The following is a 24,300-nucleotide window of genomic DNA, read 5'->3' as shown; positions in this document are numbered from 1 at the left end:
AAAATTTGTTTATTTTAATTCGGAACGATCGATTCCTGAATATTCTATTTCTACGAGGGTTGCTATTTATATTTCTGGCCTAATAATGAAAAAACAAATATGTAGGATCGAAATTTGTTTTGTTGTTTTTCAAAATATTCTCCATGATGATCAATACACTTTTGCATGCGTTTGAACCAATTTTCAAAGCACTTTTTCCAGTCCGATTGAGGTAACTCCAAAACATGCGTTTTGAATGCATCAACCGCTTCTTCGGTGGTCGAAAATCGTTGTCCACGTAATTTATTTTTGATGTGTCGGAATAAGAAGTCATTGGGTGCCAAATCAGGACTGTACGGCGGATGACCCATCAGTTCGATCTTTCGCTCCGTCAGAAATGCCTTTGTTTGAGTCGATGTGTGAGAGCTCGCATTGTCATGATGAAGAATGATTCGCCTGTTCCTCTGCTTTTTTCGAATTTCTCCGATGACTTCTGGCAAACAAATGGTCGTGTACCATTCAGAATTGACCGCCCTGCGTTGCTCTAACGCCACTGTTGCCACATGACCGTTAATGCCGAAGAAACAGCCAATCATTTGTTTCGATGTGCTTCTTCCTCGAACAACTTTTGTTGGTTTTGCCTCGTCTTGAAAGACCCATACAGTTGATTGCTGTTTTGTTTCCGGCTCATATGCATAGATAGATCCATGATTCGTCACCTGTGTAGATGTTATACACAGCCTTTGATGTACCTTGAACGTATTTTTCCAACATTTCCTTGCACCAATCGACACGAGCCTTTTTTTGAGCGTTTGTCAGATTATGCGGGATCCAACGTGAACAAATTTTTTTTACGCTCAAATGTTCATGTAATATTTTATTGATGCTAGTCATACTATAGTATGGAGGCGTCTTTGGACATTATAATGTCCAAAGACGCCTTTATCTCACGATATGTCACATGACGATCTTGCTTTATCAGTTCACGCACAGCATCGATCTTTTCTGGCACAACAACGGATTTTGGACGACCTGCACGGGATTCGTCCTGGATCGAACATCGACCACGATTAAATTCGTTAAACCAATTTTTTACAGTGCTGTAGGATGGCGCTTTATCGCTGAATAAAGAATTAAGTTCATCGAAGCACTCTTGTCTTGAGAATCCACGTCGAAAGTTATGAAAAATAATGGTGCGAAAATGTTCACGCTTCAATTCCATTTTTTGAAAGAGAAGAACTTTTCAATTTACTGTCAACAACACAAATGAAGCTATAATGGTAAATCTTCTGCTGAATTTATGTTTAAAAATATCAAACTTTCGATTGATTTTGATTGATTTATTGAAATTACATACATTTGCTGACTTGTGTGCTCAATATAGGCTTATAAGTCATTGTCAAGTAGAAAATACAGATGGAACAATTCAGAGAAAGACATCACAAAGAATACATCCAGGGTTGCGGCGGGATTCGAACCCGCTACCTCCACGCTTAACAGAGCGTTTGGACCGGCAATACCGCTCGGCCAGGGAGGCCCCTCAAACTTTCGATTAAAATCGTCTGCGGTCGCCTAGCAACACTTACTGTTGCCAAGGCCAGAAATATAAATAGCAACCCTCGTAATCGTAATTGTTATTGGCGATCGAAATGGGCTGCAGGTGGAGTAGAGCAGAACTCTTTTCCTATGGCAACACTTCACATGCTTTCCCCATTAGCGTGTGGAAAGTCATAGAGGAAGGAAGTACGTTAGTTTCTCTCTTGATTTTCATATAGATTAAAATCTTTTAACTTGAAAAACTATATGGAACTGAAAACTACATTAAACATAGTTCTAAAGAAAAGTATCACGGAAATTTTTAAAAATATTTTTATTAAGTAAAAAGGGAAATTATCGTAGTACATTCCTATATAACTGAAAAGAGGAGGAGAGGGAAGGGAGAAGGGCTAAAGGCATGAAACCGGTCTCTCCCCAGATGGCGTATTCGAGTGTTGCGATCGCGAATATTTCTCAAATGGTTCATTATTTATTGACTTAAATAATTAAGTATATAATTAAATCAGCAATACATTGGTGGAAAGAAATTAACGTTTTGAAAATCTAAGCAATAAAATAATTTTCTAAGCAATAAACTAAGTAATAAATTCGAATAATATACAACTTGATCAAGTTGTCATGTAATACACAAAACAAAAATATGTTACTGTTACATGAACAAATAATAACACTAAGTTAAGTAAAATACGTAGACAAGAAAGAATTACATTTCAATAAATTCGATGTGCGATACGGCACTTTATTTAATTTCACCATAATTAACTTTCTAACTTATATGGAGAAACTTAGGTCTTAGAGCCCCTGAATTAGAACATATTATAGGATCCTTAGAGAAACTTAGCTCAACTTCAACATGACGTCATAGGTCCCATGTGTGGGTATTGTGATCTTCTTCAAGTGCAAGTACCCAATTATCGAGTGTCCCGCAGTGGACTGATCGTTGAGACACGGTTCCCAGCAGATCACAGAAATCAAACATCACTAGCTACTGGTCAGTGTGCGTAGGGACCGAAGGTGTGCGGTATTGGTCCTCGTTAAACTGTTCTACAGTAAATTGCTCGACTTCCCGTGCAGGTCATTGGGCTACCGAAGTGGGGGTGCCATCCCCTCTGCAGAGGATAAAAATTGAGATGGCATGTCTTCGGATCATCCTCAGGGATGTTTCCCAGACCGTCGCCAATAGCCCATTGTACAGCTCTAGTGCGACGTAAATGAACTACAGCTATAACAATAAAAGGTGTGAGGTCATTTTTGTAATCAAGAGGAGCTATAGGCGATTGAAATGGGCAGCAGATGGCGTAGAGCAGAACTCTGTACCTATGCAACACTTCTAATGCGTTCCCCATTAGCGTGTGGAAAGTCCCAGAGGAAGGAAGTATGCTAGTTTCTCTCTTGATTTTCATATAGATTAAAATCTTTTAAGTTGGAAAACTATACGGAACTGAAATCTACATTAAGCATAGCTCTAAAGAAAAGTATCACGGAAATTTAAAAAAATATTTTTTTTAAATAAAAAGGAAAAATATTAAGAAAAGGGAAAATATCGTAGTACATTCCCATGTAACTGAAAAGAGGAGGAGAGGGAAGGGAGAAGGGCTAAAGGCTTGAAACCAGTCTCTCCCCAATCGCTATCAGGGAAAGATGAGAACCTAATTGGTGTAATATATTCTGGCATAAAAAACTCACCAATCGGATTCTCTTACTCAATGGCGTTACGAGGCGTGCGTATTGCATACAGTAAAAACGGTTCCAGAGTTGTTTTTGGAATTTAACCCATTGTTCTTATACTGCATATCGTTAGGCGAAAGGGCAACTCTCTTTTGTCATGGAGGTCTTTTTTATTTCTTTCTCTTTTATCTGATTTTGATATTGCCAGTTTCCAATAATTAGGAATTGAGAAAATAAATAAGAGAATTCAAATTGAGTATTACTCATCAGTTAATAATGTTAGTTAATGATTGGCTATTTGGAACACTATAATAATATTATATTTTAGAGATTTTAATATTTAGTTCATTATTTTTTCATTTTCAAAAGTATTCGGCAGTGACATCTGGTACCGTATTTGTTCTTCGACTGTCATCTGGCTTCCTGCTGTCGTAATGGAGTTGCGTATTATATTGAGATTGGGCTTCTCACACACACACATGGTCGCCATTTTCGTGCTGAATAGTGGTGCTTGTGTTTGTTGATACTTTTAATAAGTCGGTGGATAATTACAGACCTAACATTTTTTTTAAATTTCAGTGATCTCACTATGATCAACTACATATGTTGCTTCACGATAATTATATATTTTGCCGTGTCAAACTAAAAGCGGTGGTGGAATTCCACTGTATAGTGAAGTGTATCAATAACATACTTTACTTTAAATATTTTTTTGTCATGGCTGAAAGTGACAAAACGTTAAAAAAAGATATTAATTTTAGTAATGATAATCGGAAATCTAGTGCACCTAATATTATACCCATTACATCGGGAACTGTACATAATGAAAAAAACACAATGCCGAATACTGCTGTCAGTGAACCATCAACGTTAAAAAGAAAACAAACTTCTTTTCAAATAACTAGTGTTACTGTTAAAGGCTCTCGTCTAAGTACTGATGGTGGTGAAGATAGTGCAGATGATTTAGATGAGAGTCATACAGAAGATACAAGTTCAGATATTTTGGACAGCTCAAGAACGACTGATTTAGATAATGATCAATTTTCACAAGATAACAGTAACACTATCCACAACGACGATCTGTCAACACAAGCTCCATCCATTCCTATAGAAAGTAAGAAAAACTTGCCTATAAAAAAATGTGCACAAGATAATACTTTATTTCCATCCGAACCACCCCAAATTGACAAATTGGATATAACATCTGATAATACTCCAGATGTTAAACCTCCTACACTTCCAGACCAGTGGCAACATAGATTTCGTGTTGTTAAAATTGTCAGCAGTGTTCCATTCAAAAGGGGTCGATGGTTATGTATGGATTTCATGGATCCTCCAGTTCCTGCTGTAGAGGCGAAACCTGAATCTATTGATGTCTCGATTGGCTCTAGTATCTTACCTGGAGAATCTATTCCAACTGATAGAGTGGCTCATGTGTATGAAATACCACCTGGAGATGCTTATCCTGGCACATTGTCTATGGCTGTTCGTCCGGATGAAAGGTTGCAGCCAATGTATGGTATATTTTGGCCAATTAGTAATGGTCAATATCCATTTATGACAGGTGTCAATTCAAAACCTGTTGCTTCTCCACTTCATGCCGAAACTAAAACTCACGAGTCTTCCCAATCTTTGACTCCTGCACAAGGTATCCAACATCAACAAAATATACCTCCAACGCAAACATCAATTTCTCCTCAAGTTGTCCAACAACAAAACTTAAGTATTCCAAATGCAATTCCTACTCAAGGAGGTCAACATCAACAAAATATTAGCACCCAGTCTACTGTATCAACTCTAGGATTTCAGCATCAGCAAAATGTTTCTAATACTCAGTCTGCTGTTTCCAGTCAAGGAATTCAACATCAACAAAGTTTGCCTGGTGTTCAAACGCCAGTATCTAATCTAGGAATTATTCAACCTGTTTCTAGTACTCAGTCTCCAGTTACATCGCAAGGAATGCAACAAACTATCTCAAATACGCAGTCTACAGTATCAACTCAATGTAATCAGCTTACATCTAGTTCTCAGTCTTCTACTCAAGTAATACAGCACCCTTATAATAATGCACAAACTGTTATTTCAAGTCAAGGAATTCCATCTACTTCTAATATTCAGTCTGCTACTCCAGGAGTTCAACAAAATGTGTCTGGTACTCAGTCTGTTGTTTCTAACCAAGGAGTTCAACAAAATGCATCAGTAGTTCAGTCTTCAAATTCTGCTTTAGGAATTCAACCAAATTTGCCTGTTTCTCAAACACCAACAACTCAGATTCAAAATGTTCCGAGTATACAGCAAACAGTTCTTTCTCAAGGAATTCAACATCAGCAAAATGTTAATGTTATGCATACTTCTGTTTCGTCTCAACATCAAAATGTTTCCAGTATTCAGTCGACAGTAGCTCAAGGAATTCACCAGACCTCCAGTGTTCCTGTATCAAGTCAAGGTATTCAACAGCAGTCAATATCAAACACGCAAGCTACATCAGTTGAATATATTAAACCAACTGGTCAAGCAAATATTGGAGCGCAAAATATTTCAAATCAAATTCAGGATATGTCTTCTCAGTCTGTTTTACTTGGACACTCTAGTTCTCCTCCTCAATCTCAGTCACCTGTACAAGTTGTACAAAATGTTGCGGGACAACAACAAACAGTAACTAGTGAATCTATTCCACTCGTAAAGCCAGTATCTATTTTACAGACGCAAGAATCTCAACCATCTATGCAACCACAGATGCAAATTTTAGGCTCCTCACAAAGTCAAACTATGTCAGCAGCACCAACTATACAAGTTAATATTGAAACTGTAACACAACCAGTAGTTACTTCCTCTATTCAAGTTAATGACATTTCACAAGTAGTGTTAACTCAAGAGTCTGTTGTACAGCCCTCAGTTCAGTTAACATTGACTACTTCAACTATTGGAAGTCAGGCACTACCTACTGCTACCACTCCAGAAGTAATGTTAGTTTCAAATTCTAAACCTCAAGAAATAGTTGTTCCTAGTCAAATTATTCAAAATCACGTTGAGGCAAAAGAGCTCGGAACACCACCTTCTACGAATGTTCAAATTTTGCAAGATATTTCACAAGAAACTCAATCAGCAAAAAGTGATGTAAATGGTGAAGAAACAGAAAGGTATTTTTTTGAATTATTTCACTAATTTTTATTTATTTAATAAAATTAAACAGAATTTTTTGTGTAAATAAAATCTTCTAATATTTATATTCTTTCAGTACCATTTCTTGTCGTAAAACTATTTTAAGCACTAAGTTTTTTTGTTAAGCTTTTTTTTTCTAATTTTATTTTTGAATATTGTTTACACAATAAATTGAGTTGAATGTTATTTATTTGATTGATATTTAATTTAATCAAAGGATGCTACCAGGGTTATAAAAAAGTGGTTTCTTTGTCAAACTCAACCCAATTGGGTTTTTCTGTTTATAGGAAAAAGCAGGAAAAGATTCCTCTATTTCCTAAAAAATTAAAAAAGCTGGTAATTATATTTATATTAAGTTATATTTGTGAGGGTGATTTATTTTTTTTTGTAACTGTTCATGCTAACTACTTTTGCTGAAGTTCCAAAGGATTTTTCAATTTGCAGAAATATATATTTATAAATATATGTAACGGTTTGCCCAGGAATACCATGAATTATGGCGTTCAAGTTAGTCCTTTTCCGTGATGTTTTTTTTTTCTCCCATGGTAATGTTCGATTATATGGTCCGGTTTTTTTTAGACTATAATTATGCCAGTACATGGTCCAAAATATTTGACAAATAGCTTTCGGCAAGCTATTATACTTTTATAAAATTTTATTGCAAGTACAAAAACTCAGTTTCAGTTGGATCAAACAATTAGAGGTATGGAAATATTTATTTTAGACTAAAAAATAATACAGTTAAACATTTTGAAGTGACTACTTCAACCTTTGAAGCACTCCCATTCTGTAATGGAATCTGAAATTTTCAATAGGATTTATGTTAGGATGAACCTCTGAACTATGATTTCTGGACAACGACCATCAGTTTCTCTTGTGAATTTTATTTATCAATGTATCTTTAAGTAATTTTTTTCACTTGTCACCTGTTAATTCCTATGATTTCAAATGGAGAAGATTTCCGTATCATGATATAGGGCAGGATAATTGCCAAGTCTTGGCAAATTCCGGGCAGCGGATCATGAGTAACTAACAAAAAATCACACAAAGAGACCAACTTGAAGGGTATAACTTAAGTCAATCCTTGGCAAACCTGTACATATTTCTTTTTAAAAGCAATTTTCAGTTTAAAATCAATTTGGCGCCTTGGTGATTGTAGTTGGCGTAACAGATCACATTACGGAAATATCCCCTTCAAGTGAACGTATCATATTTTATTATTTTGTTAATATTTATAAAAATAAGCTGTTTTTAACTATTTAAGAAACACTACAATAAGAACTTTGTTGAAGATGAGTTAGTAGATGATGTTGGAAAAGAAGTTACCAAATTTGATAGTTACTTTAGCATAAAAACGTTATTTGACAATTGTTGTGACATTTAGATTTTTGTTCACAGTAATGACAATGAAGAACTGTACCCAGAAACTATTCATATAGTACTGAGCACAAGGATTTGTTTCAATTGGAGATGAACAAAACAATCCTTACGACTTCAAAAATTTACTACCAGAAACTTCTAGAAAATGCAGCTATTTCCTAGCACTCAATTATGGCTGAAATAAGTCTAGTAAACAGCATAACATAGGCTATCCTATAAACCTATGTAGCATTCCTGTCTATATAGGTTTGGCGAGGAAACCTAGAAACTTTTGACATGATTTTAGACAATTCTTGTAGATGTAGAACTCTATAATTATCTCTTTGAAACTCAGAATTTTCAAGAACTATTATTTTGATGCAAAAATAGGTCGCTAAGATTATCAATAGTCCACAAATATGTCTCCAAACAATAGAACACCGAGGTCAAGCATCACTGGCTGCAGTCAGTAAGCGAGTGATTGACCACTTTGATCAGCCTGGCTAAAGACGAGGGTGTGCGGTATCAGTCCCCATTAAATTGTTATGTCATAAAGTGCTCAACTTCGCACGCAGGTCGTCAAGTTACCAAAGCAAGATATCAAAATTGTGATGGGACGTCTCCCTGACTGTCATCAATAGCCCAATGTGCAGCTCTAGTGCAATGTAAATAAAGTAACTACCTGCCATAAAGTATGCATTAAATGTCATTTTTCTATATTTATTACGTTACAATTATGAGACTTTCTTGCAAATTTTCTAATTAAGCAATCTATTTAGGGTTCATCTGAGATATTTAACCTCATCCTCATAAAAAAAGAATGTTCACAAAATTATTGTGCATATAATTATTATGAAATTTGTAGGAATATCATAAAGAATCTGGAGAACACAATTTATTTCAGAAAGAAAAGAAAACAAATTGCTTATTTTTCCTTTTTTTTTTTTTTTTTTTTTGTTCATACTAAGATAGTAAGCAGTGGATAAGTTAACTAAACATTTTTGTTCTATGATACTGTTCGGAATTTCTAGTGAAAAATACAAGGATATAAATATCCTATTTCGCTGAAAAAACATTGGAAAAATATGTAATTGATCCAAAAATCTAAACCAAAATTTTATTAAAGCTTGAGCTGAAATTAATCTTTGGTTTAGTAAAAATGAATTATTTTAAATAAAATATTTTTATATTTTTAATAATATTTAAATTTTTTAGGTGGTTATTCTCTTTATGTCACCATTCTAAAACTTTATATTCTTTATAAAACATTTTTCTTGTCAAATTTTTACCTCTTAAAAAACTTAATTTCATTATCTTTAATAATAATAGATTTTAAGTTTTTATGTCTGAATTTGTAAATTAGATTATTACTTTTGGTTTGATGCTTAGTTCTGTTGCCCTTTTGCCCTCTCCCCTTCTAAACTAATCACTGGTTTTGAGTATTCTTCATTTTAACATAATTGATTATTAAAATTTGTTTTTTATTTGAATACCAGAGGGGAAGAACGGTATATTCATGAATGCTGATTCAGAGAAAATACAAATTCAGAGATTTCAGCTTCAGAAGCATTTTTTCCTAGTGGTAGCAAGCAGAGAGAGGTGCAAAAAATTTTCAGAGCCTAATTTTTCCCCAACACATAGGTTTGTCACTTTAAAATTTCCCCGATAAATTATAACCCTTTCTTTTTAGTTACAATAATTTTTCAAAATATTTTTCGAAAGTAAAATCTGTATTTTGTTAAAGTTTCTAATAATATTTCTTTAACATTAATTAAAACTAAACATTAACTGAACTAACTTGATGTGTTGAAAGTAATAGAAATCAAAAAACACATATATTATTAAAATAGCAATATAATTTTTGAAATAAAATTTTATGATTCAATAATTTTATATTATATATGTTTTCACTTAAGTGAATTAAAGTTAAAGTGATTAGTATAGAAAGGGACTTCAAACTGTCATATAAAGTTATTTGTGTTAGATTTAAAATAATGAAAAATATTCCTTTTCTTTTTAGATAGTAAGTTGGTAGGAGATTAAGAATAAAATATTTTGTAGCATTTTTTTTAAAAAAGCTTATTTTCGGATAGAAGAATCTTTAGTTCTTAAGTTTTAATAATTATGTTTTTAAAATATCTCTTTCAAAAAATTCTGCTTTAGTTCACTACCACTAAGAAAAATAATTCAAAACTACATAGAATCTGTAGTAGTTGGAATCTCTTGCCTACGGACAGGAAGGGTTTTTTATCCATCACGGTACAACCTATTTTCAAGTTATTCACATGTCAATTCAGTATTTGATTTACAGTTATGCTTAGTATTTGTTAATTTAATAATTAATTCTGATGATACAATTTTTGCCTTTAAAATTTTTTTTTTTAAACAACAAATTCTTCTCTTATTTTGGTAATGAGTGAGAATTACATTTTGAAATCTGCACATGAGATAATATGAGAGGGTAATTTAAAAATGGTTGAGGATCAAATTACAGAGCTCATTCTAGGCAGAGTAAACAGGGCAGGTCGCAGCACCCTGCTGCCCTTTTAGTCAAAAGAATCCACCCTGTTGCCCCTGAAGTAAATTAGTGCCCTGATGTAATAGACTCCATACTCTTTCTTTCCTCAACCCTTCTTTATTTTTTCCCCAAACTCTACAATGGATTTTCAACTTTTTTTATTTAGTTTGTCATTACTGTCAATACATAGATTTATATAGGAAAGGAAAAATAGCCATCACACCCCCTTGTTGCACTTGTCTTTGAAAGTTTGCAGTTACTTCCACTATCATTAAATCATAATTATTATTAATTATTAAATCATAACTACAGAGACTAAAAACATACATTTATTATTTTATTAATATATGCATGCATTTTAAATAAATTACTAAGCTAATTAGCTCATAAACTCAATTTATATGTTAATTTATTACTCAAAATTAGTAATTAATATGATTGCTCTACTACTTTCAGTAAAATAAAAAAAAAATAGAAAATTTCTTTTACTAATTGACAATGTTTTTTAATAGAACGTGTAAAGCCCCTTAGAAAGAAATTATTGCCTTTTTAGAATAATAATGCCCCTTTTTCAAACTTTTGCACCCAGCCCTTTTTTCTGCCTAGAATGAGCTCTGCAAATTAATTTATTACATAATATTAGAAGTTTTGATGCATTTTTATGGTGTTAAGTGAGTGACCTTGCAAAACTCTTTAACTATCCTTTTCCATGAGGAAGCACCCTGCTCTTTTTTATTCCTAGTGAGAACTCTACATTTATCATTAATTATATGTTTGTGTAAGTTTCAGGATCAACTCCATAACTGAAATCAAAATATTTAATTTTAGGTTCAATTTGTCTACAGAAAAAAATTCTTAATAATAAATAAATATTCAATGATAAAAGTAAAAATGATTTTAAGAAACATTAATATTTTTAAAAAAAAATTTTAATACTGTAGTTTCTGACTAGTATCTTAAATTGGATTGTAAGAAATCTTTGTTTACGATCATATCTCTATTTGGTAATCAGTAGACTTTGAACAGTCTTAAGTGAAGCTTAGTAAATCAACAATGGCTGCTTCTCATGGAAAAGTTTATCAACGGTGTTAATTTATTTTGTTAGTCATAATTAAGTTTTTTAATGTTATAAATAAATTTATTAATTATTATATATTTTTCAGTGTACCCAGTGGAACCAGTACTGTTGCTATTGACAACAAAATAGAGCAAGCAATGGTGAGTCCCATATTTTTATATTAGCTACTATTTTGAAGTATAAGTGCTGCTTATCTTGTTGTTATGTTATCAATTTTTTTAGAAAAACTAACTGTATTTTTGGTTTCTGTTATAAACCAATGTTTAAAAATTGGTATAACTAAGACTTGTAAAACTATCTCAAGGAATAGTTAAGCAGATTTAACTAAGAGTCTAAAAAAATTTTGGATTAAGTTCAATATCAAAACATTATTTGAATTTTCATTAAAACGTCTATAATTTATATTTTGTATTTTCATTGAGTCTTTAAAACTAAAGTTGGTTAAATTTTTTAAAGGTTGGATTATTTTCTACTCACACTGCCACAGTTTAAAATGAATAGAAAATTGTTAAAAATATTAATAGTAAATTCTTAATCAGTTTTTTTTTTTTTTTAAATTTATATAATAAATCATGCTTAAATCTAATTTATTATTGTCCTACGTCATTTATTTATGATGTTTTACTTTATGCAAGGATATGACCACTCTTCTAATAAAACTTTATCAAAGTCCTATTTTTATCTTCTAAATTTATCGTTATAACATTTTAACATAAAAATTTATCGTTTATTCCCATATGAATCTAATCTCAGGTTATATTTAATTAAGAAAATAACCTGTCTTATTTTAAATTTTTAACAAACAGGCCATATTGTAGTTAACAATTCAACAACAAATGTTTATTATGTGCTATTTTTATTTCAATAAATAAAACATGAAGATAGGGGTGCACAACCTTTTTGAGTGAAGGGCAACATGCACAGGAGATTGACCAATGAAGGGCTGCATGCTAGAGTATTTAGACATATTGACAGTAATTGTAGGTAGTAATTGTTCTAGGCACTAAATTATTTTTGTCACTTAACTTTGTAATATCTTGCATAAAATTAAATACTTTTAAATGTTTAAAATTAGAAACTTCAAAACTGATTACTTAAAAAAAAATTAAAAAGAAAGAAAGCATTAATTTTGAAGGAACTATTTTCCTTTATAATAAAAAACTATTAAGATACTTGTTTACAATTTTTGTGAGGAATATTTTTTTAACATGACACATGCTATTTACAATTAATACACACATATTCATATATTAACAATCAATAAAATTTACATTAACTCTATGACATTTATTTTAATTTAATTCCTAATGGTTTTCCTGTAATTTGCAAAAGTTTTAAATATTGTGATAGTTTTATGCACTTGATCATGAGATAACTTTTTCGAGCCATTAAATTAAAATCGAATGATTTTGTTTAAATACTGATCTGTAATATTGAATCTGCAAAACTCATTCTGGAAAATAGTCTTCTGACAAGCTGTTGTTGTGGGTAGTATTAAACTTAGGGCAATAACATAAGCAGCTTTGGAATTTGTCCTAGATGGTCTTCTTCCTTTCCGGATTTTTAAATCACATGAATACAAATAGCAATGTGTAATTTTTGAATTGGCTTGAATACGAATTGCTATGTGTGATTTTTAAATTACGTAAATAAAAAACGCGATGCATGGTTTTCAAATATCGTGAATACAATTCGAGATGTGTGATCTTTAAATTGCGAAACTACTCACAACGCATGATTTTTCAAATGTATGAATATGAATCGTGAGAAGAGTAACGTTCGATATTTTAAGTGTCAGAATCCGAATCGCGATATGTGATTTAAAACCTCTTGAATCCGAATCGCGATGGGTGATTCTTAAATCCCGATTATGTTAGTACGAAATGTGATGCGCAATTTTACGATCACGTAAATAGGAATTACGATGTTTGAATTTTAAATTACGAGAGGAATTAAAACATAAAAATTTTAAAATCCGTAAATACGAATCCCAACATGTGATTTTTTGAATCATGTGATAACAAAAAGAATAGGTTGGGTGTGTGCTGTATAACTTGCACATGTTCATGGGACTAAAGAAATATGCACGTGTTTTGAATTATTTTTTTTGCAAAAGGGATGAGTTTAATATAGATGTACACATCTCGAGTTCCCCCCCCCCCCCGTTTTTTTTTTTTTTTTTTTTTTTCCATTCTCTTCAGGAAGGTGTCGATTTTGCTAAGATAAGTAATTATTTTTTAAGTTACAAAATTTTTTTCAAACAGAATCAAATTTCACGAGTTGTAATATTGTGTTAAATTATCGGGATATTCTAAATCACATGGCGCAATGACGGTGGGGAGAAACATGTTCGAAAAAACTATTATATTTATGTTCAAATCGGCCAAATAAAACATGTAAAGGTTAATTATTTTAGTGCGTGATTCAAAACTTGCGTGCGTTCAAATTATAGTATTAAAAATATTAGATTTTTTTTAAATCACAGGGGAAAGAGTAGTAATAACTACCAAAAAAATTATCAAAATCCCTTCATATTTACGATAAATTCGTTTACAGAAAGCGCATCAAAATTTTATATATTTAAATGCTGGATCCGAAGTTAAAGTATAGCAATAGCGTATATAAAATATTAGGACTTTCAAAACCTTTTGGAAATGTGTAGCAATAGTTAAAAAAATAACGAAAAAATAATTTAATTTGCGATAAAATTGATACAAATAAACCACGTCAAAAATTGTTTATATTAATGAGTGATTCTTTACTCACAATTTGTAATAATATCGTGCTAAAATATTGAAATTTTAAATACCATGTGGAAATACATAGCTATAACTGCCGAAAAAATGATCAAATGTCATTTAGATTTTCCATAAAGTTAGCACAAAAAAACCTTTTCATAACTTCCAAAAATTGTGATTTCATAAACTACATAAAAATGAATATTAATAACTACCAAAAAGTCACTGGATTTACGATGAAATCAGCACACACGAAGAGTGTTAAAAGTGATAACTAAATTCGAAATTCGCCTATTGTAATAATGTTGTATTGAAAATATTGGAATTTTCAAAACTATGCTTAAGTCTGTAGCGTTAAGCATCGAAAAAAGAGATTAAAAAAACTACATTGATTGAAATTGGGTGCATCAAAAACTTAAATGCGAAAATTTCAAATTTACGGATTTTTTTTATTTTTCAAAAAGAAAATTGAAATTTTTTTTTCATTTGCGTCAGATTGCGTCCGCAGGACACACATCAAAGATTAGTGGGCCACAGGTTGTGCACCCCTAAACACTTTTATTTTATATTGAGTACTTAAATATTTTAATTCTGATTTGAACTTGTTCTAATTGAACACATTAATGTCCAGGTCAATATTTTTGATTTTTTTTTCTTATGTTTTGAACACTGATGTTTGAATTTCATAAAAATCAACTGAAAATTAGTTCTGTCTGAAAACTTCTTGTTTTTGGATGAAAAAGTGAAAAATTTATTAAATATTGAACTGTCCTGAAAAATACTGTAGAAAAATAATAAAATAAGAAATTGTAAAAAAAAGTATTAAGTAGCAAATAAGTTAATTGATGAAATATGAAACAAAAATAACATTTTCTTTTTCATATTACACATAACTATCTCCAAGTTACATTTAAAAAAAAAAAAAAAAAAAAAAACTTTATTATCAAATGAAAACTACATTATTAACTAAATACATTCAGCTATTGATGACAGTTAAAATAGAGATGGGTCTTATGCTTTTTGCCAAAGAGGTTCACATTAATTAATTCCAGAGGTCCCTCAGGTACTATATTTGCTAGATAATTTAATAAATATTCAAAGGAGAAATTCATAAAGGAGATAATAGGTTCAGAGTAAGTTAAGTTTCGATTTTTAGCGCGTTAGTATTTTATTTTATGTGTTTTCATTTTTGTTATTGCTTGAAATAGACATATTATTGTACTAAAATATCAAATAAATCCATAGTAATGGAGTGCAAAAAAAAAAGCAATTATAAATAAATAAAATTAAGTAAAGATACAAAGGAAGTTAGAATTTTAAAGTATCCCTCAAATGTTGATCTGACACGCATGCTTTTGTTTTCAATTTTGTATTAACCAAATTACTCTTTTAATGTTTTATTACTTGGTCTAAATAAAGCACTAAAATGGTCTAATTAATTCATCCTTTTATTACCATCAGCCACACATTTTGCTCTACCAAATATCTGAAATAATTTTCATTCTTCTGTTTTCAATATTTTTTTAGTGAACTATTGTTTCAACCTGAATAAGATAATTCAATCGGGCTCTAGAATTTCATTGCCTATATGTAGTGTTTCTAATACAGTCAGACCTCGATATAAGGTCACCCCGCATATAAGGTCACTTTTCCAAAGTCTCGACTCACTGAATAGGAATTCTTTGTTACGGATTATCGGATATATGGTCAAGTTTTAAAAATCAGTATCTCTTATAAGGTCATTTTTATCTGAGGCGAGGGGAACTCTTTTCTAACAAAACCTATTTAACTTCCTTACAAGGCTATTGCCCCTATCGAGTTCTAGGAAAATGTCGCAGCCAACGAACAAGCTACAATTTCTGAAATTGTTTCACAAGTTGAGGACAGTGACAGTGATCCTGAGACTGTAGCTGTAACCCAAGTGGAAGCCTTCAATGAAATAAATGTCATACGAAATTTTTTTTACAAACCACTGGGGAACATTTTGAGAAGTTACAAAATCTAGAAAACATAGTTCGAGAAATGAAATCAAAAGCGAGACACACGTGCATAAATTATTATTTTAAATTAGGTAAGATGTAATGTATGTATGTACATACATTTTGAGGAAATATGTAAACAGCTTTATTTTAAATTAAGATTTTTTTTAAAAATCTAACCTTCTTTAATTCTTTATTAATTCTGTTAAAATTTATTGACTCAAATATTTAATTTATGACCAATTGTTTTCGTTTGTATTATTATTTTAAAAAAAAACATAATGTGTACTATTTATGTGCTTAGTTACGAACTACTAATAAATCGGTTAAAAGGTCACCCTGCTTATAAGGTCACTTTTGCGATGTCCATTAGGGTGACCTTATATCGAGCTCTGACTGTACTTCCTGTTACCTTATTTATTCCAATTACCTCTTAGCAGTATTTTCAGAAGCATGTCATTTTGGCTGTGGAATTAAGCTTTTGTATTAATGGTAATTTGTCCTTATTGTCACATTTTAGAAAACCATGTTCAAAATCATTAGAAATTGACATTTGTGCCTATGTAGCATTTATTTACATGGTCATATAATCATTAACATTTTCAACAAATATTTTTAACAAAACTGGTTAATAATTATCAATTGTAAGATTTGAAAGTTAACATTTAGATAGTGCATCTCATATTAAATAATGTCCTGTGATACTTGGACATTTATATAACAAAAGCTGGCTGGCAAAACAGAAACTTCAAGATCTCTAGCAGTGTTTTCATCATAGAAAAAAAATGGGTGAGAATTTCTCACCGTTTCTCAAAAACAGGGTGAGATTTCAAAAAGTTAAGTGAGATTTCTAAAAAAAACACAAACTCTTGAAAAAAAATCATTTCTTTAATTATAATACATTTTTAACGTCTTCTATTTTTTAAAGCATTGAATATTTTTGGTGCATCATCATAGAAAATTTTGCCTTTACAAGGTATTTGCCCATCTTACATAAGTGCATAAAAAATTTGAACGTCTTACATGAAGAAACCTTACCTACGGTAAACACGTGGTTGCAGAAAAATGTGTTCTGAAAGGGGTTCCATGGTTGTGTTCTATTGTTCGAAAAGTTTCTGAACAATACTGGTAAATAGAGAAGCTAGATAACGGGGCAGATGTTGAAAATTATGAAAGAACCAGGAAGAAAAGTGAAATGGATTTTATTCTAAATGGCGTAATTCGAAGCTTTTTCCAAATTGCGAGAAATTTGCGAATTTTAAAATTTATTTATGCGAATTTCTCGCGGTAATCATTTTTTAATGCGAGAAAAGAAAAAATATGTGAGGTTCTCGCGCTGTAGTGAAAACACTGTCTAGACTGGTAGACTTTTATTAAATCTTAACTTGTTTTTATTTTGCATTCTGATATTTCATGCTGTTTCCTTACTTCATGGGTTAGTGTGGTGTATGCCCTCCTCATGCATTTCAATGAATGTATTAAGTGTTACTGCTGCAATTAAAAAAAAAAAAGAAAGCAATTAAACTTTAAGTAATAGGTTGGGACAAAATTATATTGTTCTTTTACTTTAATAAGCAGGGAACTACAAAAGTTCCAAAAAGAGAAATTCACCAATCTGGTTCAGTATTTAGAAACAGGCATTTTATCGAATGGGAAGCCTTGTAACTGCTTTTCGCTTTTATAAAATTGCATAAATGCATAATATTATTTTTAAAATCTGAAAATAAAGGGGATAATAAAAAATAACCAGAATGCAATAAAATTAAATCTACGTTATCTAAAGATGGAACTTAGTGCTGAGATATAAAGTCATCCAAGTTGATTGAAAAACTGAATTTTACAATATTTTGGTTGGATGTAATGTTGAAAAGAAATTTTTTTCTCTAAAATATTCAGATTTTTAGTTTTTTTCTTTTCAGGTTAAATTTTATTAAAGTTTGGGCATGAGCTTCGATTTTTAGCACTAGATGGGGTGCCTGAAGATAAGCCTAGTTAATGCTAAATTTTGCATGTTATTCTCTCTTCAATAATGAAAAATATATATATGATTCCAGTCTTTAATATGAAAAATGTCTGATTGAGATCAATTGTGTTTTTGCCATTCTTACTATCTTACAATTGTTTTTAATTTTGCAGGATTTGGTGAAGAGTCATTTGATGTTTGCTGTCAGAGAAGAGGTAGATGTCTTAAAGGAAAAGATTACTGAATTAATGGATAGAATATCTCAATTAGAATATGAAAATGGATTCCTGAGAGCAAATGCTAGCCAACAAACTCTTGAGCAATTAAATCATTCTCAACTTCTTCAACAGCAGCAGCAACAACAACAACAAAATATTTCTTCTACTGTGTCGTTGAACTCTGTGTCGCAGATATCTCAACAGCCTCTGCAATCCCATCAATTAAATATTCAAGATCAACAGCCAACATCATAACAAAAGCTTTCTTTATTAATGCTCCAATTATATAAAATTATTTTTGGTAGTTTTGCATTATGGTCAGCTTTTAGAATAATTAACGTATTGTATATAGGGTCTTAGTTATACGTATTTAATATATATATATCTATATATATATATTCTGTTTTGTAATATATGTAGGATTTTAAAAGAAATTCTGGTTTCAGATATCAGTAGCTTTACTTTGTTTGAATAACCAGACATCATTTGCTTCTAAAGCTTTTAATTTCATATTGCTTTAATGTCATGTATATGCTTTCATTCATTTTAAATTGATTGTGAAATCGAATTAGCTTCTTTTTCTTTTTAACCGTTTGATTCAAATTTATAAAATAAACTAAAAACTATCATTAGTAATCATTTTAAATTCTTCTATCTTTCCATCTAGACATTACTACAGCTATGCAACTTTGTCCTATTTTTATTTAAAGCTTTTTTTTTCTGTAGCATGAATTTAGGTGAAACAAATTTAAATTGGTTCCAATAGTCTGCAACAAAAATGCAAAGCTTTGGAGGCTATTTTTTTTATCATAATATTTTATTATAAAATACATGTTAGTGTAAAGAAATTATGTAGTAATTTTTTCTCATTATTTATAGAATTTCTTTATTTCTAAGGGGATTTCATTAAACATTTTAGTTATAAAAAAAGCATTTCTCCTTCTACTATTAGCTCATTCTTAATTTTCAGAAATAGTTGTACATTATTCATTGCAGGCTGTTCAATGTAATATTTATTTCAATCAGTATTAATTATTGTTGGGTTAAATATGCTTATAGTGTATGCTGGTCTTACACATGGTATTTTTTTTGAATAAGAGGGGAAAAAAAAAATTCATTCCTTAAGTGTGAACGAACAATGTGCCACAATTTATGTCTGTGTCATGTCTGTGAGAGAATGTATGTGTTGAAAAGAAGTGTCGCTGCAGTTGGACCAATGCAAGCTGTACAGAAAAATAAAAATTTTTTTGTATTTCTTGGAATAATCACTATGTGAACTAAAGGAGTTCATTCACTCCTGTCAGAGTGTTATTGAATTCTTTGAAAAATGATCTGCTGAGGAACTTTTTCTCACCTTTTCTGTGGAGAAGAAAACAAAAAACAGTTCTCTCTCAAACAAGCCTTATAGGTTAAAAAAAATGTGATAAAATTAATTACTGTAGAGGTTGTGGTATTGTATATTGTTACCTTAAAATGCCAAGGGAAATTCAACAGCAACCCACATAAAGAATGTGATAAGTGTATTAAATATAAAAATATACCCATTTTTTTTCTTTCAGTTTTCCCACCACTTTCTCCTTTTTTCTATGGTTTTATACTAAGTCACTTAAAATAGAACATTCCGTACTCCTTACGTTGGTGCTGTATATATATATTTTTTTTCGGTGCACTTGTGTTTCTTGACCTGTTAGGTGCTATTGTGATCATGAGTTTTACCGTTCCTAAATCACAAGTATTTCTTACTGTGATGTATCATATGTAGCTCATGCTTTCTGTAGAATTGACAATTGAAAGGGCTTATGTATATTAGTATGTAAATTTAAATTGCATTGGGGCAAAGGAGATGGGCCACATCTTAAAATGTAGAAAAATAAATGTGTATAATAGTTAAGTGATGGACAAATAGTATGAAATCCCTGTTAATGGAACTCCTCTGCTTCAATGCTTGAATTTGCCACCATTTCTTTCTATTACAGTGTGATATAGTCATCAGCTTGTATAATAAAGTTCTATAATTCTGACTTTTTGTTTTTTACTTTTTCAGGGAAAAAAACTTTATTTTATTGAAATCTTTATTTGACCATATCTAAATTTCTAAAATTATTATTTTTGCATTAAATTACATTATTAACTCTTTGTAAATTGAATATCTAAGTTAAATGCGTACATTTTTTTACCTACTATTTTTTTTTTCCAACTAGCATAATAAAGCAATTTGTACTGAAGCATATAACTTGGTTGAATTATAATAAAAATGATTAAATATGCTTTGTGATTTAAAATTAGTATATTTCATGATTCTCAGCTCTATTATTTGAATTTTTATGTGTCTACTTTTTACTAATGTTATTAGTGTGTCTACAAATTAGATATTTAAAAGAATATCATAAAAAAAAGCTCAAATATAACGGGAAGAGTTCATTCATGACCAAATAATTCATGAAGAAAATTAATTTACCACATCTTTCATAGAATTGTTTCTTCATACATAAGTATGTGAAATAGCTGATTAAATTAGAGAAAAAGAAAATCCTGTGTCGCATACAAATAATAGAATTAGCCTGAAGAAGTATAAAACTTTGATACCTGCTATAAATCTTATTAAGAGAATAAATTCTAATAAAAATTGGAAATCCTGGTTTTAGAATGGTATACAATCTCATTTGTTTAAGTTTTGTGCTATTTTGCTAAAGAACTTCAGAACTCGGCTTAAATACTTCATTTGCAATACAACTTTCAAGCAATAGCTGCAAAAAGGGAAACGCAATTTAAAAATTTGTTTTCCATTAAGTTTGTAAAAATATACGCTTAAACCAATTCAAATATAAATAAAACAGGATTATTAATGGCAAAATTTTAAATTTTTTCTCCAATGATTCTTTTTCTGAAAATATAGTTTTTTGGAAGGTGTAATTTGTACAATTATTAGGATAATTCATATTTGTCATGGAAAATCTAAATTTAATGTGTTAGTAGCTTAGGTTAAAGAAGCAAACGTAAAAATTTCTGTTCAGTTTTTTTTAAGAAAATAGTTCTGCTTGTTTAAAATTAATAATTACTATTATAAATCGATTGATCAAACAAATGTTGCTGTTTCTCACGTTAAATGAAGCTGTATGTGAATTTCATAACTGAATAAAAAAAAATTTCCTTCTTGTTTTTAGTTCAGTTATTTTTACTACCTCTGCTTCCATCGTAAAAGAATTAAAGAGTAGTGACTTAAAATTGTCTTGCTGGAGTTTTTAATGAATATAATGTGAAATTACAATAAAAAATATCTTAAACAATTTGTTATAGTCACTATCTAAGTATGTTTAAAAGTGTTGTTTTTACAGCCATTTAACATCTGCTTTTATGCAATTTTGTATGAAATTGAACTATAAAAATCTAAATAATTTTAAATTTATGTTTGTAGTTATGAAAATAGAATTTTGGTTAAAACTATCAACAGAGTATAGGAATTTTTTTCCCCTCAATTTCTGTAGCTACCATGCATTATTCAATCGAAAAGTAATGTACAGAATTCAGAAGATTCAAGAAGACTTGTTTTCTTTAATAATGGTGAGGGGGGGAGCTGTCCGGTGATCGTAATTAAATGAGCTTCCCAGACATGCTTATGAAGTAATTTTAAATGTTCTTTATTTGCCAGCTCCTTTTTTTTTTCAAAGAATTTCTTTTGAAAAAATTTATTCAATTATAACAATTGATATTTTTTAGCAATTTTTACTCCTTGAGGTAATGGAAACAACAACCTGTGCGCAATCTATTTTATCTGGTGATCATAATTAAATGAGTTTCCCAGACATGCTTATGAAGTAATTTTAAATGTTCTTTATTTGCAAGCTCTTTTTTTTTTCCAAAGAATTTCTTTTGAAAAATTTATTCAATTATCACAATTGATAATTTTTAGCAATTTTTACTCCTTGAGGTAATGGAAACACAACAACCTGTGCACAATCTATTTTATCTGCAGCATTAGAAACAAATTAAAAACTTTCATTAACGCTTGATGGAAACTCCAACTATATAGCTGTCACTCAGCTCTTCTGTGTTTCTTGCAAATTTTATATTAAAAATGGTTACAAAATTTTTGATTTGATATTTCATTCTTAATTTAATTTAGTTTGATTTAAATAATTTTTACAAATAGTGTGTAAATTATTTAATTCAAACATAAATGTAAAAAGTGTGACTCGTTAATAGGTGTTTTTAGGTATAACGGAATTTTAAAAAATTCATCTAACAATTATTATTGAAAAAAAGAATTTTATTTAAATAAAAATGTTTGTAAAAAAGTGCGCACTACAACTTAATAACAAGAAGCTTAGGATTTTCCTATTATGTTGGCGTTCTTGTTGACAATGGCAATTACTGTTTTAATTTAATATCTTCCTACATTATGAGTTTTATTAATATTTGCTAAAATCGGATTGTTTTTTTATCTGCCAACATATTTCTGAAAGAATGTTTAGAGTTGAGTCTATAAAAAATATTAAACGTTTTACAATTATTTTCTTTTCGTGACAGTAGTATATTTTTGAACTTGTACTTTTTTTTTTTTAATGAGGGGAAGTTATACTCTTATATAATAATTTTTCATTCTCATATATGAATTATCTTGAGGGGAACCCGCAAAAAAGTATTGCTAATTGGGTGAGAAATTTCTGCCCTGAACTATTATTTTCCCTTTGTTCCAGCTGATTTTGGCAGAATAGCCCTAATAACCTTTTTCTTTTAAAAGAAATATCAGATTATAACTACTGTCCGGTGATCATAATTGATTTATTTTACTTAATTAAATATTTAGAAAAATCGAGCTTTACTGACTTTTTTCCTTATTGCTGGCTGTTCCCAATAAAAATTTAAAACCTTGTTAGTTATTTTTCATAATTGTCATAAAATGGCTGCGATACTAGTAATCCTTTCAATTCTAAACGAACTTCCCATTAGAGTTCATTAAAATTGTTCTTTTTGGGAATAACATAAGTCCTTAATATAATAAAATTAGGCGATCGCAACGCACGAATACGCCATCTGGGGGGGAAAACCGGTTCCTTCTCCTGTTTTCAGTTGTTAGGAGTGCACTACGATATTTTTCATATTTAAATGTTTAAAAATATTTTTTTTAAATTTCCGTGACACTTTTTTTTTTAGAAATATGTTTAATGTAGTTCTCAAATTACTTTGTAAAAGAAAGTACGTTAGTTTCCGTCTTAATTTTCAAATAGATATAGAATTTTTAAGTTAGGAAACTGTATGGAAGATTAAACATAGTTCTGAAAGAAAGCGCCGTGGATATTTTAGAAAATATTTTTGCCAATTAAATACAAAAAATATTATAAAAGGGGGAAATACTGTTGTACGTTCCCATACAACTGTGGAGAGGGTCTAGATATGAAACCGGTCTTCTCCCCAGAAGTATTCAAGCATTGCGATCGAGAATAATTTTTTTTTGTATTCGTTTCAATTTCCTCATTCTTGCCATACCTCTTCGCTTAATCATCTTAAATTAAGAGTTGGTCTTTTGTTAAAGATTAATTATGTATGCATACATATATTTTCCCGATTGCTGAAAACTTCATTACTTTTTTCGAGTTTTGGAGAATAACCCCTCATCAGTTATCTTTTCTAATAAGTTGTAGCAGTTCATTTACGTCGCACTAGAGCTGTACAATGGGCAGGATTAAATTTAAATCATATTTTTAATACTTGCTAAAATTTTCGATGTCGTGATTGGCGATAGTAACGCTCGAATACGCCATGTGGGGAGAGACCGGTTTCATGCCTTTGGCCCTTCTCCCTCCTCCTTTCAGTTGTATAGGAATGTTCTACGATATTTTCCCTTTTTATTTAATAGAAATATTTTTTAAAATTTCCGTGATACTTTTTTTAGAGCTATGTTTAATGTTGTTTTCAGTCATACTTCCTTCCTCTATGACCCTCCACACGCTAATGGGGAAAACATGTGAAGTGTTGCCAGAGGTAGAGAGTTCTGCTTTATGCCATCTGCAACCCATTTCGATCGCCAATAAGATTGGCTCCATGCTTAGAGACCTCACCTTCAAAGATATAATTTAAAAT

General features: G+C 30.5%; 1 protein-coding gene across 1 annotated transcript; it reads left to right on the top strand.

The window, feature by feature from the left end:
- Positions 1-3,352: 3,352 nt before the first annotated feature.
- On the top strand, positions 3,353-20,240 carry LOC107447668 (uncharacterized). The gene is made up of 3 exons (XM_016062640.5): positions 3,353-6,344; positions 11,407-11,461; positions 18,175-20,240. The coding sequence occupies exons 1-3, from the start codon at positions 3,808-3,810 to the stop codon at positions 18,472-18,474; spliced, it is 2,892 nt and encodes a 963-aa protein (XP_015918126.3). The 5' UTR covers positions 3,353-3,807; the 3' UTR covers positions 18,475-20,240.
- Positions 20,241-24,300: the final 4,060 nt, after the last annotated feature.

Source organism: Parasteatoda tepidariorum, chromosome 8 (assembly GCF_982258835.1).
Source record: "Parasteatoda tepidariorum strain Cologne lab strain chromosome 8, Ptep-v5.0, whole genome shotgun sequence".
NCBI lineage: Eukaryota > Metazoa > Arthropoda > Arachnida > Araneae > Theridiidae > Parasteatoda > Parasteatoda tepidariorum.
The sequence above is the reverse complement of the archived record's forward strand: the minus strand, read 5'-3'. Positions and strand labels throughout refer to the sequence as shown.